The sequence below is a fragment of the Aethalodelphis obliquidens genome, unplaced genomic scaffold (assembly GCF_003676395.1).
Source record: "Aethalodelphis obliquidens isolate GAN/ISIS:26980383/991018 unplaced genomic scaffold, ASM367639v1 scaffold87, whole genome shotgun sequence".
Lineage (NCBI taxonomy): Eukaryota > Metazoa > Chordata > Mammalia > Artiodactyla > Delphinidae > Aethalodelphis > Aethalodelphis obliquidens.
In genome coordinates, this window is record NW_020838031.1 from 5,115,291 (window position 1) to 5,130,609 (window position 15,319).

Sequence of the window (15,319 nt, forward strand, 5' to 3'; positions counted from 1 at the left end):
CTACATGTTTGTATAGTCTTGGCTATTTTATTTAAATGCAAGTTCTTTGTATTCATTTTCTTTTTTTTTTTAAATTGAAGTATAGTTCATTTACAATATTGTTAGTTGCAGGTGTACAGCATAGTGATTCAGTGTTTTTACAGATTATATTCCATTATAGGTTATTTCAAGATACTGGGTATAGTTCACTGTGCTATACAGTATATCCTTGTTGCTTATCTATTTTATATATAGTAGCTTGTATCTGTTCATCTCATACCCCTAACTTTGCCCTCCCCCCTTCCTTCTCCCCTTTGGTAACCACTAGGTTTTTTTTTTTTTTTTTTTTCCCGGTACGCCGGCCTCTCACTGTTGTGGCCTCTCCCGTTGCGGAGCACAGGCTCCAGACGCGCAGGCTCAGCAGCCATGGCCCACGGGCCCAGCCGCTTCGCGGCACGTGGGATCCCCCTAGACCGGGGCACGAACCCGCGTCCCCCGCACCGGCAGGCGGAGTCTCAACCACTGCGCCACCAGGGAAGCCCTCTGTATCTGTGAGTCTGTTTCGGTTTTGCATATAGATCCATTTGTATTATTTTTTAGATTCTACATATAAGTGATATTGTAGAGTAAAAATATAAATTAAAAAATAAAGCTACAGAAGAAAAAAGTACGTAACAGGTAACGAACTCTGAAACTTAATTATTATTAAAAAAGGACCCAGACATGATTGAAGTGCATTGCTGGATGGTGACAGTTACCATTAAATAATAAAGTAATCCTAATATCAAACAAAAAACCCTCAGAAGAAGAGAAACAGCACATCAACCCTCGTGGGTTCCATTCTCACTACTGGTAACGATGTGCAAGGGTGTCACCTCCTTTGGGTCCACGCTGACAACCGTCAGACGGTAGACTATTTCTAATCAATCGCTATTTGAACCCTGAGCGAAGATGCATATGAAAATTTCCTAAAAACTTCATATGAACGATTATGGCCTAGTTTATGGCTTTAAAAATAAGTTACGAACTGCACAGGGAAGCTGGTTTGGCAGCTTGCCAAGCATGTTTCCTCCCTGCGCAGAAGTAGATACAAATCAGCAGAAAGAGGCTAATGGCTCCTCCTCATGCTGAAGCTTTGCTCCCCCCCGCCCCGCGCTCGCTCTTGACAGGGGTGTGGTATTCACAGATAATCAGAGCTGCCCTAATTAATTCTGCCTTCCTCCTACCATGATCCACATTTCTGACAACGCTAGTTTCTAGGAAAGAAATGATCTTTTTAAAATACGTTTTATTTTCACAATTGCTTAAAATATTTTATTAAAGAAGCAATACAACTTAGCTTTAAAAAAGGTTTATTAAAGGGGACAACATACAGCAATATAGTTAAGGCACATGACAAAGTTTTGGCATTAAACTGCAAAAGAAATGCAAATTATCCCAACAGATTTCAGAATCTATCTCATCAGTCCAAATAGTTCTAAAACAATGTTTCAACAGCACCGATAGATAACTTGATAACTCGTCTCAGACAAGGCACAAGCTTCAGGATCCGGGGTCCCCCTGCTTCATCAGCTGCTGCCTGGTGTATTCCCAGATGAGCAGCGCTCCACTCACGTGGACGTTGAGGGAGCGGATGATGCCCTGTTGAGGAATTTCCACACACACGTCCAGTTGCTGGATCAGATTTGCTGGAATTCCTTCCCGTTCATTTCTGATTCAGAAAAATGGGAGAAGAAGAAAGGTTAGTTTTCTTATAATAAACAATTTTTTTCTCAGATATCCTGGATGTTACTGGAAGAGACAGGTTAACACAATGACACAAGTCTATGGTACCAGGAAAATAAAGAAGAGTGTAACAAGAAGGTTTATGGGTCAATTCTGTGTTCACCTGACCATCCCAAACGGATGAAATAAAACGAGAACTTAGGGGGCGTTCCATAAACCTTGCAAGTCAAAAGCCAGGTACAGGTGTATGATCAAGAGTCCAGGTGAAACTGTAAACCTTCTGAAACGTTTTCTAGACAGACTCTCAAGACAGTGTTCTTACCCCAACAAGAGTAGAGACTTCTCAGGGAAGCAGTACTGGGTTAGGTCTAAACTTTTCACAGTCTGTTCCACACCCACGATGGTGTAACCTTCTGCTTTTTTCTGTTGCAGATAATCGATCAGCTGAGGTGGTTTTACCTTAATATTTGTTTACAAAGAGCAGAATATTAAATCATTCACTTACAGCCCTCCTGGGGGTAAAATCAGTTAAAGAAAAAAACACTTTCATGAAACTGAAATTTCTTAAAAGGAAAAGGACAGAATTATACACTATAAAAAAGAACACTCCCAACATCTCATAAATTTATCAAACGAGAGTGACTTATAACAGGACACATTTTACTGAAAAGAATTCTACATTATTGATTTCTAAAAATACAACAGTGTGAAAGATAATAAGAACAGGAGAACAGAGTGGGCTGTAGTTTACTCTTCAGTATTATTTTTAAGCTGTCAAAGGCTGGACTACTGCAAAAGGGCTGATAACGTGAAGACAGAGTACTACAAAAGAGTCTAGCGAATGAAAATTTTAATAATACATCGCTTTGCGCCCACCTCCACTAAAGGAAGCCACTGTTCCGCTGAAACGCTGAGGTGCTGAAACTGCTTGTCTCTGATGCACTGAAGGCTGCCAACCACGAGCGCCGAGGCCCCGAACACCTCACAAGTCCGGCACAGCCCTGCACAGGACAAGCCGGGGTTACTGCCGCCAGTCTAAGGCCAAGTTCACTAGGTCCCAGGCATTCCTCTGAGGCTCCCGGAGACGGGGAAGTGTGGAAGAGAGGCCACAAATGGCACTGGGTCAATTACAAATTTTCGGGATCAGAAGATGTTCAGCAAGCCCACTGGAAACTCTAACTTTACCTCCTAAATTGGTTGGTTTGTCAACGAGTGAGGCCACTACAATCAGTCTGCTGAGTGACTTCCCAAGTTTGGCCGCACGATCCTGAAATACCAGCTCCAGGTCTAAGTCGGGAACATTGTTTCTCCACGGGATAATCTTCTTCTGAACATCACTCCACTCTGACTCGTTATCTGCTTCGCCCGAGTTAGAACCTGGGAAAGAAAAAGAAAATATAAATCTCCCTCTCTATTGATTTACATGCATATATACTTTTTTAAGAGCTTAAAATGATAGTTTAGAATGAGGTTCATTGACTAAAGAACTTTACTTGGATTCAGATACAATTGTCATTTTCGGTAACAGTTTAAAATGTTCAAATTCTACCCTGCTAACCAAAATACGACAATATTTCATGAAAATCAAAGCTGCACATTTCTTCCATTTTGGCATACCCCAAATTGGGAAGCATCTTAGAATCCATAAGGGTACCATGGGTTTGGCAGCATTTTTTCCTTAGAGTTACATAAAGTAATGGCGTATCTTACAAACAATGGTGTTATTAGATTGGAATTTTCTGTAGAAATATTGTATGCCGGAAAACAACAAACAGGCTTTATCTTAAATTATCTTCCAAGTACTTGGGGGACCTTTTCTAAAAACGAGGACTGTTCTTTGGAGCAGTTATCTCTTGGCTACCGCGATGAGTACACGGATGTTACTGAGCTGTCTAATGTGCGTTGTGATCTCTAGTTCAGGACTGAGACTCTCCTTCCAGGCTCTCCTTCCCACTCCAGACCTGACTGAGCAAACGGGGGCACTTAGGTTACTGGGGAGGGAAGAGACACGCATGGAACCACGACCGACGCGGTACTATACTGAGGGTGTGCCCACACAGACAGGAGTTGCTAATGTCTGGGGGAGGGAGGGGCAAAAAAGCAAGACGCAGGAGGGCTCAGGGAAGGGAGTGTAAAAGTCTGCAACGGAGAGCGCGTGGGAAGGGCGGGGCAGACTGTGGACACGTTGCGCACGAGCAGACGCGGAAGGACACGGACTCAGGCATCGCTCACAGCCTGCAGTGGAGGGAGGGACGTGACTCAGACCAGGCCGTTAGGGCTTTGTGTATAAAACGATAAAGAATTTCTTCTACAGACAGGAGGCAGTACAGGGTTTTAAGAAAGGGGGTAACAGTACTGGTTTTGTGTTGCAGAAAAAACCCCTCTTAAAAACGAATGTGGAGGATAAGTGGGGAGGGAAAACCACCGAGAGGCTTTCACACTAGCCCAAAAAAGACAAAAACAGTCTCTGCAAGAGGGGCTGAAGAGGAAGGGCAGAATCGCCAAGATCTGATAACGGACGGATGTGGCTAGAGGGACCGCAGAAGAATGACTCCTGTGAGACCACTAACAGGAAGGGGATTAGAAGAGGCCCGCGTCTGGGCAGAAAGGTAACGTGGATTTGGATACTGAGTTTAAAGAGCTTATAGATGAGCTAGTGAAAGCGTCTAGAAGGCTCAGGAAGGAGGCTGGCCAGAGATAAGGATCTGAAAGTTGCAGTTACATAGGTGGTGGTTTCCAGTTGTGGAAATTAATAAGAACGTGCAGGGAGAGCAAACAGAATGAGAAGAAAACCAGGCCAATGAAAGCATTTAGCATTCACGTCCCAGCAGAGAAACCCTGTTGCAATATCCCCCTCTTTACCAAAAACAAACAAAACAAACAGAAAGACCTCTGTAGCCTTCTCCCCATCCAGTAACTCCCCACTTCTCTGCCCCACTCACGCCATGGCAGAAGTCAGACAAGATGTGCAGATGTGCGGCTCCCCTCTCCTCCCCTCCCGGTCAGGCGGGCCCCTCCGCCCTGAGAAGGCTCCCGTCACTGTCTTTTGCCCCCAAATCCACATTTGCTCTTCCCCAGGCTTTGCCTGACTTGCTGTCCTCTGCTCGATGTCAACTCCTTAAAAAGGTCTTTTTCATCCTCCCTCACACTCCTTACTCTGCTTTCTCTTCTCCACACCACCTGACTGATATGTTTAGCGTTGTCCCCCTGGAGGAATGTAAGCGCCCTGAGGGCAGGGCCTTTGTCTTTTGTTCAGCACAGAGGGGGCAATAAGTAAATCTTTGTTGACCGAGTAAATAAATTTAAGGTGATAAGTCTTAAAATGAACCACCTAGAGTATTTGATTAAAAAAATGCACTTTCCTAGAACTCTCCTCCAGGCAAAAATCTAAGGGTGGGACCCAAGAATCTGCACTTTCAACATGATGTCCAAGGGATTCCTGAAAACACTAAAATTTGAGAGAACTATAAATATAAGGGATGAGGGAGGGGAACTCAAAGGAGAGAGAGAAAAGTCAGACTGAGGAGAAAAATCAGGAGAGCAAGAAATGAGCAAATAAATGCTACATAGGGTCAGGTATGGTAAGAAAAGAGCATCTGTTTAGATTTTGTAAAGAAGTAGACAAAGACAATTTCTGCTTTTCTGAAAGAAGTTTCCATGATGCTTATGGGCTGGGGAAGCCAGAAGGACAAAATGTGAGTGACAGAAAAGCTGAGAATGCAGATCGCTACTACACAGCTCTTAAGGTTAGTTGTGATTTTAAAAATGGGCGGGAGACTTGGTCCCCGGTTTTTTGGGGCAGCTGGACTGTGAAGGGAAGGAGGAGGACGGGAAGTAACAGAGGGAAAAGGGGGGGTCCTTGAGAAAGCTGCAGGGAAGGATGGGGGCGGGGGCACGTGAAAGGAGGGCTGGAGCCATAGGGAAAAGAGGGGTAAGAGATGAGTGACGTTCGGCCAGACCGAGCAGGGAATGCAGAGCTCTGCTCCACTCCCAAATAGGACAAGAGAAGAGATTTCTTAATTTGGCCCTTTTTTATATCTATATTTTTTCAGAAATATATAGTAGAAGAGCAATGAATATTAATTATCAATACTTCAAAGAAGACAGAAGCCTTTAGCTTTATATAGTAAAGCAGATTAAGCTCTCTTTGGCTATTAAGAGCAAAGCCAACGTCAACTGAAAGTACTAGTCAGAGTGACACCACGCCTTCTGTCTTTTCTCTAAGTGGAGCAGAGTTCACCACATCAATGAAAAATGGTACTATCAAGCACCTATTCTAAGTAACGTGAATCAATGAGCCTGACCGAGGCAACAGGCAGAACAAGTAAAACAGAAGTTTTTCTTACCTATGTCCTGCTGGGACCAGTCACCTGGTTTTAGTTCACAAAGTTGAGCTGGAGAAAGGTACCACTGAAATCTTGCATCTAAAGGAATGTCAGTGAACCTGGTGAATTTACCAATGGCAATCCATTCGTCCTCAACAAGGCCAGAAAGGCGTGGAAGGATATAAAATATGGTCTGAAAGGAGAATTGTAAACATCTAAATTTTCTTCCCTTAAAAATAACAAAGAAATACATGATAACGTGTTTAAAGTACAACTTAATTATTATTACTGATGTGTTCTCCCAAACTATCACATCTGATCAAATGACATACTTTCATTTATATCTTGTAGCAACTGTCTATCTATACTTCTTATCTTCTCTAAGAAATTAAGAGATTAATTTAGGAAATCCTTGAGAGCGGGCAGATCTTCCACTCCAGTATTTCTAACTGTATGTAACATAGTATACACCATGCTCTTAATACAAGCAAGAAGTGTTTTGGAATTAATCAGCATTCATGTTGGACAACATTTGGATAAATGCTATTTATTGACAACCAGACACCTCCATAAGCGATCAGATTCAAGCTCCTGTGATGCCCGATCTTCACTCTCGCTGCCAATATACAAATTGAGAGTCTAGATTTTTGCCTCGACTGTATCTTAGCTGTGTGACGTTAGACAAGCCATTAGCCTCTCTCAGCTTCAACTTCCTCACTGGTAAAATGAGGGTAAAATCAGGTGAAAAGAGCACATGAAAGTGATTTGTGAACTGCACAGGGTGACACCACTGTGAACAGCAGTTATTCAGTCACTACATGACAATCCTCCCCTTTTCTTACCTATGACAAGAAAACTGAGATCCAGATAACCCTCAAATGTGAAAAGGCACAGGAGTCAGAAGCACAGCAGGCAATTTAAAAATAAGGTAATAAACTTAAAACAGTGTCCAAGTCTTCATAAAAGCTTTTAGAATGAATATGGTTTTCTCTTTATTAGCAATATTTGTGCAAATTGAAACTGGCATGATGAATGCAACTGTTTATTAAGTACGTGCCAAGTATAGCTCCAAATGTACAGAGAAACAGAGTTCTTGTGTGCCATTATTTTGATATGTACAGTTATGGTTCGTATAATTAATAGAGAATAAAATATATAAAACATATGAGGGTGAGGCAGTCAAAGTCAGGATGAAGGAAAAGTGGAAGCAAGGGACTTACTCCTGCTGGAGAACTGAATAGAAAAGGCTGACTTAGCACTAGAGAGTTATTAAGAGTCCTTCAGAAAGATGTCAAACAAAGCATTCTGGGCGCTAAAGGACACAGAACAGAGCACGTTAAAATATTTGAAAAATCCTAAATAATTTTTGCAATGAAGCAACAAAGTACACAATAATGTTTTATGATGACTATCTCACAACATATAGATCTGTATTCTTTTTAAAGGCCAGCTTATTAGTAATCCACACACACACACACACACAACCCAACAACAACAAAAAACTGCTTATGCATGGTAGCTGAAGTTTCTGATACTTCCAGATTCCTAGATCACATTTTAAATTCCAAGGCTGTAACTGTAGTCGAAAAAGGGAGAAAGTAATATATGTACCAATTTTAATAATCTGTATATTAATTCACATGCTAACTGTAATAAGTTTAAAAGAATTATATAAGCACATTCTGTTAGGATCACTGAGATGGTGGGTCATCTGCTATACAATTCCAGCCATCCAGAACCTAAATCAGGCACTTAACAAAAGAGTAGATCTTCTCGCTCTTTCATAACAGTGGGCTTCGTTCGTTACAACAGATCTCACCTGCACAAATGTTCTCACTCATTTCCTTTTAATGTCAGAACAGATTTCTGTTCAGAGTTAAATATTCCCCCTTCCAGTGTTTACAAGCCAGACACTGCCTGAGAAACAGAAAGTGAAAATGACTAGCCAGTTTTCACTGCTGAAGAGTGAAGCGCAAGCAGCCGTGACAAAATTACACGGAGCACTTTACGACCGTGAAGGCGGTGCTGTAAGGACAGTTAACCTCAGTACACCTTCCACAACCGCGGCAGAAAGGAAGCACCGGGACTAAAGATACGGAAGAGAGTCGTTCGCACATGAGACCCTCTGCTCACCTCCAGACAGTAGTCCTTAAGTGGGTGGAACGCTGCAAAAAAGAAATGCTCCTGGATCCGTTGCCAATTCTTCTTCGCGTTCCTAAGTGTTAAAGATACATGTGAGGTACAGACGAGTGAACCCACTCTGGTAAGGGGGAAAACCAAGTAGCTCTCTTAAAGAGGCACCGCAGAATTTAGAATGCATGGAAAATCTTGTGAATTTTATCCCAAGATTTATAACCCCTATCTCCAAGATCAGCGTCCTTAAAAGCTGACCCTAAATCTGACGTTTTGAAGTGAAACTCAAAGACAGACAAAGAAATTAAATAACTCTCACAGTCCTACGTCAAACAATGACTCAACAAGAATGAAACTCAGGTCTCCACTCCATCGAGGAGACAGTCGTCAGTCAACAGACAACGATGGGAAAATCTCACAGGAACAGCTGCCGCAGGTACAACTCCCTTGCTTGGGCAAAAAGAATTCTAAAAGGGAACCACGTAAGAAATCTAGGCTGGGATCCTTATGTCTCTCTCTGGCCATAAATGTTTTTGTTTTTTTTTTTTTTCCTTCAGGAGAGAAAATCGTTACATAAGTTACTTTTTTGTTTCTGGCTGCGCCGCGCAGCATGTGGGATCTCAGTTCCCCGACCAGGGACTGCCCACTGCAGTGGAAGCGCGGAGTCGTAACCTCGGGACTGCCAGGGAAGTCCACGTAAGTCACGTTTTCTACCCTGAAGATCCATGACACGCAGCCAAACTGTACCAACTTTTGTTAAGCCAGGTGAAAGTAAGGGGTTTTAAATACTTAGGTACATGCTCACAAACAACAAAAACCAAAAATTTGTCAAGTTTTAGAAGGCAAAAGAGGGAGGAATAAAAGTGACAAAACGTGGCCACCGGCAGGTTTCAGTTTAAATTCATGACTGACAACCCAAAAGCTGAGCAACAATTTCAAGATGCCCTCCCGGTGAGATCATTCTCCTGCTCTGGCCAGCGTACCTCCTTCACCCCCGAGTTCCCAGCCCCTCCTGTCACTGCCGGCTGGGCCTCAACATCAGCGGGGTGAGGAGAGGAGACCTGAGATGAGAGACTGGCCCCTCCTTATGCACCTGTCTTCTCTGCCCCTTGGCTTTCAAGGGTCTCTTCAAAGGACAGCACCCCAACTTGTGTCCGAGCTCCCATCCCCCTGGGTTTTGCTACTGAGTCGTGCACCCCAACCTACTCCATCACAGCAGCGGTGTTGTATCTGTTTGATACTGAGCATCTGACTAGGATTTTGTTTGGGGAATAGAGAAGTTCTCTTAGAAAAGAAAAAGGCAAGAGCTTCCAGCTTTAACCCGGACATCTGAGGGGTTATGAGCATGGCTTTAGAGTCCGGTCATGCTACTTCTCAGCAGTTCTTTGACAACAGAGGATGAAAACATTTGGCTACGCTGAAGAGAAACGTCTAGAGGTCCCTAAATTAAAGATCAAGGATTAAAGAGCAAAAAAAAGAAAAAGAAGAGAGATCAATGACGGAGCTGACAGCACTTAGAACTGTAATTAAACTGCACATCAAATAGTGAGCTGCTTAAATGCTGCTGAATCCGAGCTCTGTGCACTGCAGCGTGATGGGTAAACAGGAGCTGCTGAAAGCTGGGCACCCTCTCTGCACACAATGCTGGACCGAGGGGAAGGGGACAAGGCCTGCTTACCCTGCTCCATGCATGTTTTCCACTTGATTCAGACTGGATTCAATAACGGAAGTCAAAGCATCAAGTTCTTCAACGTGCAATGTCTTACACATGCTCCAGATTTTCTTAAGAGCAACTAAGGCATACAGTCGAATGCTAAAATTGTGATTAAAACACCAGTGCAGTACGACAATAAGGGCTTGCTTCAGAATGAGTTTCTGAAAAGGAGAAACATTCTTCAGCTGTAAACATGGACCATTTTACCCTTGACTGTATGACCAAGAACAAGGAGTACAGGTGACAAAAATGCTACAAAGTAAAATCTTATTTCACTGTTTTTGCATCGTCATTCTCAGACAGATACACTGGCAGGAGTGATTTCCTCAAGAAGGAAAAGTATCTTCCCAGCTCTTTAGTTTTTATTTACCATGCTGCCACACATGTTCTCCCCCATACTCCAGTACCTAGGTTAATCTGAATGAAGTATTTCATGCTAACCACTGTATGACCAGTGTTTTAAAGAAGTCTCCATCACTTATTACCTTACCATGGGCTGAAAAAGTTAGAAATATTAAGTGAACTTGAGCAAGGTACCTCATAAAATGCTGTTCTCCCCTGGTCTGAACTACTCTGTTTTCCCTAATAGTGACCTTGGACCCACACAGCACTGAGTGGTGGCAGGAAAATTAAGAAGTGGGGAGAAAAATAATAAGAGTTTAAACTTCCCTGTAGTCTTTTCCTGGGAATTCACAGAGTTTTTCACCTTCACGGCCAGGAGATTTTATGCAATGATAATCCTTGATTTCTAAAACCACACAGTTCAACAGATATTGAAAGGCAAAGGAAGTGACATGTATTAATGTGGAAACCAGATGGACTCAAACTTTTAATACAGTATCAGGAGCTACCTTAATGCTCCTACAAACGGCTCATCTGTAAATGTTACTGGGCTGCACCAGGCTAAGAGCCCTGCAATAGTACAGTTTCCTGTCTATCTTACTTCTCTCAACAGATTGTAAGCAAATCTCTTCCCTGCACATATTTAAAACAGAAAGATAACAACTGCTATTACCTGATGCTAGAGCTTTCGTAACTCTTACCAGAAGGTGTTAACACAAGTTTTCACATAACTATAACTAACACACTGCCATCTGGCTGACAGACACTGTAACACACCATCAATTTTAAGATATTATCATGGTTTTTGAGGTTAAAATGTGGTGGGAAGAAAGACCTGTTCTTAGGATTGATGGAATAGGTTAACAACGAAATCTGATTGTTACTGTGCTTAAAGACAACACTTTGAAAAGTTCTAGGAAACCTATCCCCCCAATATTTTTACCTCACTTTCAACACTAAACAACATTTCTTTCAGACAGCTGACCATTGAACAACAGGGGTTTGAACTGTGCAGGTCCACTTATACGTGGATTTTTTTTCACTAAAGACGTACTACAGTGCTACAGGATCCTCGGGTGGTTGAATCCACAGATACAGATGAGGAACCTTGTATTACGGTGACTGTAAAGTTACATGTGGATTTCCCACTGCGCAGAGGGTCGGTGCTCCCAACTCCTGTGTTGACCGAGGGTCGACTGTGTTAAGTTTCTCCCAGAATTTACAACATATAAGTACACTCTATGTAGATTCAATAATATAGAATCTTGCTCTGAATCTTTACCGGCAGGTTTTCCTGAATTCTCCACAGTTGCCATAGTGATTAACCAGAAGTAGCTAAGATCTCTACTTATCTAGGGAAGATGCTTTAAACCTGAGAAAGATGAAGAACTGCCTTTCACACTCTGAATGACAGTCATTTTATATAAACCTTCAATAACACAATGGCTTTTAATACGCTGACCATGAGTTTCTTTGTACAAGCATTTGTTAAATAACTCTGCCAGCCAAGGAACAGTTAAATGCAATAAGGGAAGTCTTATTTAAATAATCTTACGTAAATACTTGCATAAAGTTAAGCGTCCTATCATTAAAAGTTGCCCATTAATTCGTCTAGAGATTTAACATGGGCTCAGGCGTTACCTCAGTGTGTGTGTGCCCGTGGGTAACATCTTATTGTGCATTTGTGTCTAAGTGCGTGTGCCATGAGGAGGGGAGTGGAAGGGAAGGGGAGAGACTGCAAAACACACAAGGACTACTCTAAATGAGAACAGTTGGCACAAACGTATAAGTTCTATTTTGATAGTCAAGTCTGAACTCTTCTCATAAACAGTATAAACCTACCTTCTCTGGAATATTTTCAGTAATGATGTCCAAATGCGACAAAACTGATAAAAACGTACAAATGCTTGTTTTAAGGTTTTCTTCGGCCTGAAAATAAATCAGATACACGAAACAGTCACTCAAGGCTGCCGCGAGCCCGTGCACATCAAGGCACCGGCCTGGATGCTTGGGGCCCGGGCCATGAGGCCGGCTCTTCCCCGACGCAGCCACGGCCTGGGTGGGAGGAGAGGAGGAAAAGCGAGAAAGCACAGGAACGTCCCAGAGTCAAATGCCCGCACGCACAACACTCATCCACACACAGCCGCTAACCACTCAGGCGAGGAGCACCTGGGGGAGACCAGGGTGAGCTCACTGCACGGAGAGAAGGGCTGGCTGGAGAAAGCGGGGGGGGGGGGGGGGAGACAGGTGAAGATGACCAAGACGAACCAAGACAGGCAAGCGGGAGGCAAAGGCCCCCGTGCGGAGGGGAGCAGCAGAGGTTAAATGGGGCCCTGCAGCTGCTTAAAAAGAGCCTCAAGAGGGCTGCCCTGGTGGCGCTGTGGTTGGGGGGTCCACCTGCCGATGCAGGGTAAGCGGGTTCGTGCCCCGGTCCGGAAGGGTCCCACGTGCCGCGGAGCGGCTGGGCCCGTGAGCCATGGCCGCTGAGCCTGTGCGTCCGGAGCCTGTGCTCCGCAACGGGAGAGGCCACAACGGTCAGAGGCCCGCGTACCGCCAAAAAAAAAAAAGCCTCAATGAAACGCTACTTATAAGAGTGTTCAACTGGAATTCGGAAACCTTCCCAATGATAGTGACCCGGAATTACACATCATTTTACTGATGACAAACTGACGGATGCCGGGTAGACTGGAAAAAGACTACAGACACCACAGTTCAGAAAGTGTTCCAAAAGGCGAATCAGATGATTAATTCCTTTATGTAACTAGTAGTTTGTTATTGACTGTCTTCCATGGACCAGTTACTGTGGCAGAAACAGAGGAAAACAAAAACAGATAAGATTCCTGCCTTCCTGGAGCTTATGGTCTAATGGAAAGACAAAATCAAACCAGACAAGATTCCCATCGTAAAAAGAACTATTTACGTGCCACAAAACCCACACTCAGGGGGTCTAAACTACGCAGGGAGGTAACTTCCTTTCAGAAATGACATAAATTGGGCTCCCCTGGTGGCGCAGTGGTTGGGAGTCCGCCTGCCGATGCAGGAGACACAGGTTCGTGCCCCAGTCCGGGAGGATCCCGCGTGCCGCGGGGCGGTTGGGTCCGTGAGCCATGGCCGCTGAGCCTGCGCGTCTGGAGCCTGTGCCCCGCGACGGGAGAGGCCGCAACGGTGAGAGGCCTGAGTACAGGAAAAAAAAAAAAAATGACACAAACGACACATGAACTGCGATCTGAAGGAAGAGCAGCAGTTATGCAGGCAGAGAGGAAAAAGAACAGAAAAGGTCAGGGCGGTACTCGGCCACATGGGGGCCCCGATGAAGCAAGCTGTCCAGTATCAGGCCCTAAGGCGGGCCCCGCCCCCTGGGGGGCTTGGTCACACCATCTGCCCTGGCCAATAAGCAGCACGCGATCAGAGGCTGGGAACGTGCAGGTTCACCAGGGCGCGTCCTCCTGGAACGCTCGTCCTCGGCACCCTGAGCGACCACACACACAGCTGCAGAACCAGTGGTGCCCGGCACCGCGGCTGTCCCCACTACTGCAGCCAAGGTGATAAGCACGTGGCCGAAGAAGTCGTTTGCAGGTCCCAGCCCAGTGGACACCCCATGCACAACAGCCCAGCCTGGTCCTGTCAATCCAGAAGCAGGAAACATAGCAGAGTGTTGTTCACACCCCTGGCCTTTGGAATGTTCCAGCAACAGAAAACTGAGCCCATGCATGCATCCATGACTCGACTGCAGAGGTGGGAACGTGGGGCACACGGACTGGACGGGGAAGAGAGCACAGGCCACGTGAGACCTGCAGGCCACGCACGGCTGAAAGTGGACGACCTGATCACATTTTCATTTTGAAGAACCTGCTCTGGCCTCGGTGTGGAGAGGAGATTGAAAGGGAGGAAGAAGGGACGCAGGTGGTCCACCGGGGGGAGCAGTGCAGTGGACGATGCAGCCTGGACCAAGGCCAAACGCAGACACGGGAGATGGTGACTGAGAAACACTCGGGAGGTAAGAGCGACAGGATCTGGTCCAGAGTCAGGAAAAGCGCTGAGTTCCCTGCTTTGTGCAGCTGTACAGACGGTGGTGCTGTTTACAATAGTAGAAAAAGATCAAGTTTGGGGCAAATATAAGGCGCCTGGTGTCAGACATCCAAGTTTTAGATGATTTATAAACATTCAAGAAGAATGTCCACAGCGGGGGTCAGCAACGCTTTCTGTAAAGGACCAAACAGTGAATAAGAATACAGCTCTGAGGTCCATACAGTCTGCTGCGAACACTCGACTCTCCTTTTAGCTCAAACACAGCCATGAACGATAGGTACTGATATATGAACGGGCATGGCTGTGCTCCATCAAACGTGGCCAGGCCGGGCGTGGCTGCAGTCAGCCTGATGGGGCACTTAGGGGAAGATGGCTGGAAGAGAGAGAGAAATTATTGGGTCATTCACATCAGATAATAAGTGAATCCATGACCCAGATAAAACTGACTATAAAACAAGGAGAAATTAAGGAAAGAAGGCGGCCCAGCCTTGAGAGGCACTAACATTTAACAGCTGGGCAGGGAAGGGAATGCCCAGAAAGGACACAGAAAAGAGGAAACACAGGGGCAGGGGGAACCAGGGAAGTGTTACTGAACCAGGAACAAGGAGGTCGTCTGCAGCATAGACGGATGGGGGGAAGCAGGAGGCTGACCACCGACCCTGGCGAAGGGTCGTCTGAGAAGTGACCGAGCTGGAGGTGGGTCCGCTGGACTGAACTGTGGGCGAGGAGAACATGAAAACCCCGAAACTGTGGCATACACACACTTCTTTCAGCAAGTCTGGCTCTGACAGGGTAGGGAGATAGGTGATTACAGGCGTCCTCTATAGGAGCAGCTCAGTGTAAATACCCATAACAATGGATGAGAAACCACCTGGTTAAGAAGGGGACACTAGGTATAGGAGAGAGACCGAGGGCTAAGGTTCCCGAGAAGGCAGACAGGAAGATAAGCTGGAGAACAAGCAGAGGAATTACCCCAACAGCAGATTCAGGTCCTTGACGATATAGGAGGGAAGCAGTCTTGGGTGGATATGGACAAGGTATTGGGTTGGCCGAAAAGTTCGTTCGGGTTTTT

The 15,319-nt window shown here is 45.0% G+C and overlaps 1 protein-coding gene and 1 long non-coding RNA gene across 2 annotated transcripts in view; one reads left to right on the forward strand and one right to left on the reverse strand.

Annotated features, from left to right (window-relative positions):
• The first annotated feature begins 483 nt into the window (after positions 1-483).
• Positions 484-2,496, forward strand: LOC113613413 (uncharacterized). Its single transcript, XR_003430250.1, has 2 exons — positions 484-530; positions 2,137-2,496. It is a non-coding gene; the product is annotated as an uncharacterized LOC113613413 (long non-coding RNA).
• The window catches only part of TARBP1 (tRNA guanosine 2 -O-methyltransferase TARBP1), a 65,994-nt gene continuing 51,989 nt past the window's right edge, over positions 1,315-15,319 (reverse strand). Inside the window, exons 23-30 of the mRNA XM_027094099.1 lie at positions 12,061-12,147; positions 9,841-10,037; positions 8,163-8,244; positions 6,051-6,222; positions 2,890-3,081; positions 2,581-2,705; positions 2,027-2,163; positions 1,315-1,690 (exon numbers count right to left, since the gene is read on the reverse strand). Coding sequence (XP_026949900.1) covers positions 1,522-1,690; positions 2,027-2,163; positions 2,581-2,705; positions 2,890-3,081; positions 6,051-6,222; positions 8,163-8,244; positions 9,841-10,037; positions 12,061-12,147 — 1,161 coding nt within the window. The 3' untranslated portion in view covers positions 1,315-1,521. The remainder of the gene's footprint in view (positions 1,691-2,026; positions 2,164-2,580; positions 2,706-2,889; positions 3,082-6,050; positions 6,223-8,162; positions 8,245-9,840; positions 10,038-12,060; positions 12,148-15,319) is intronic.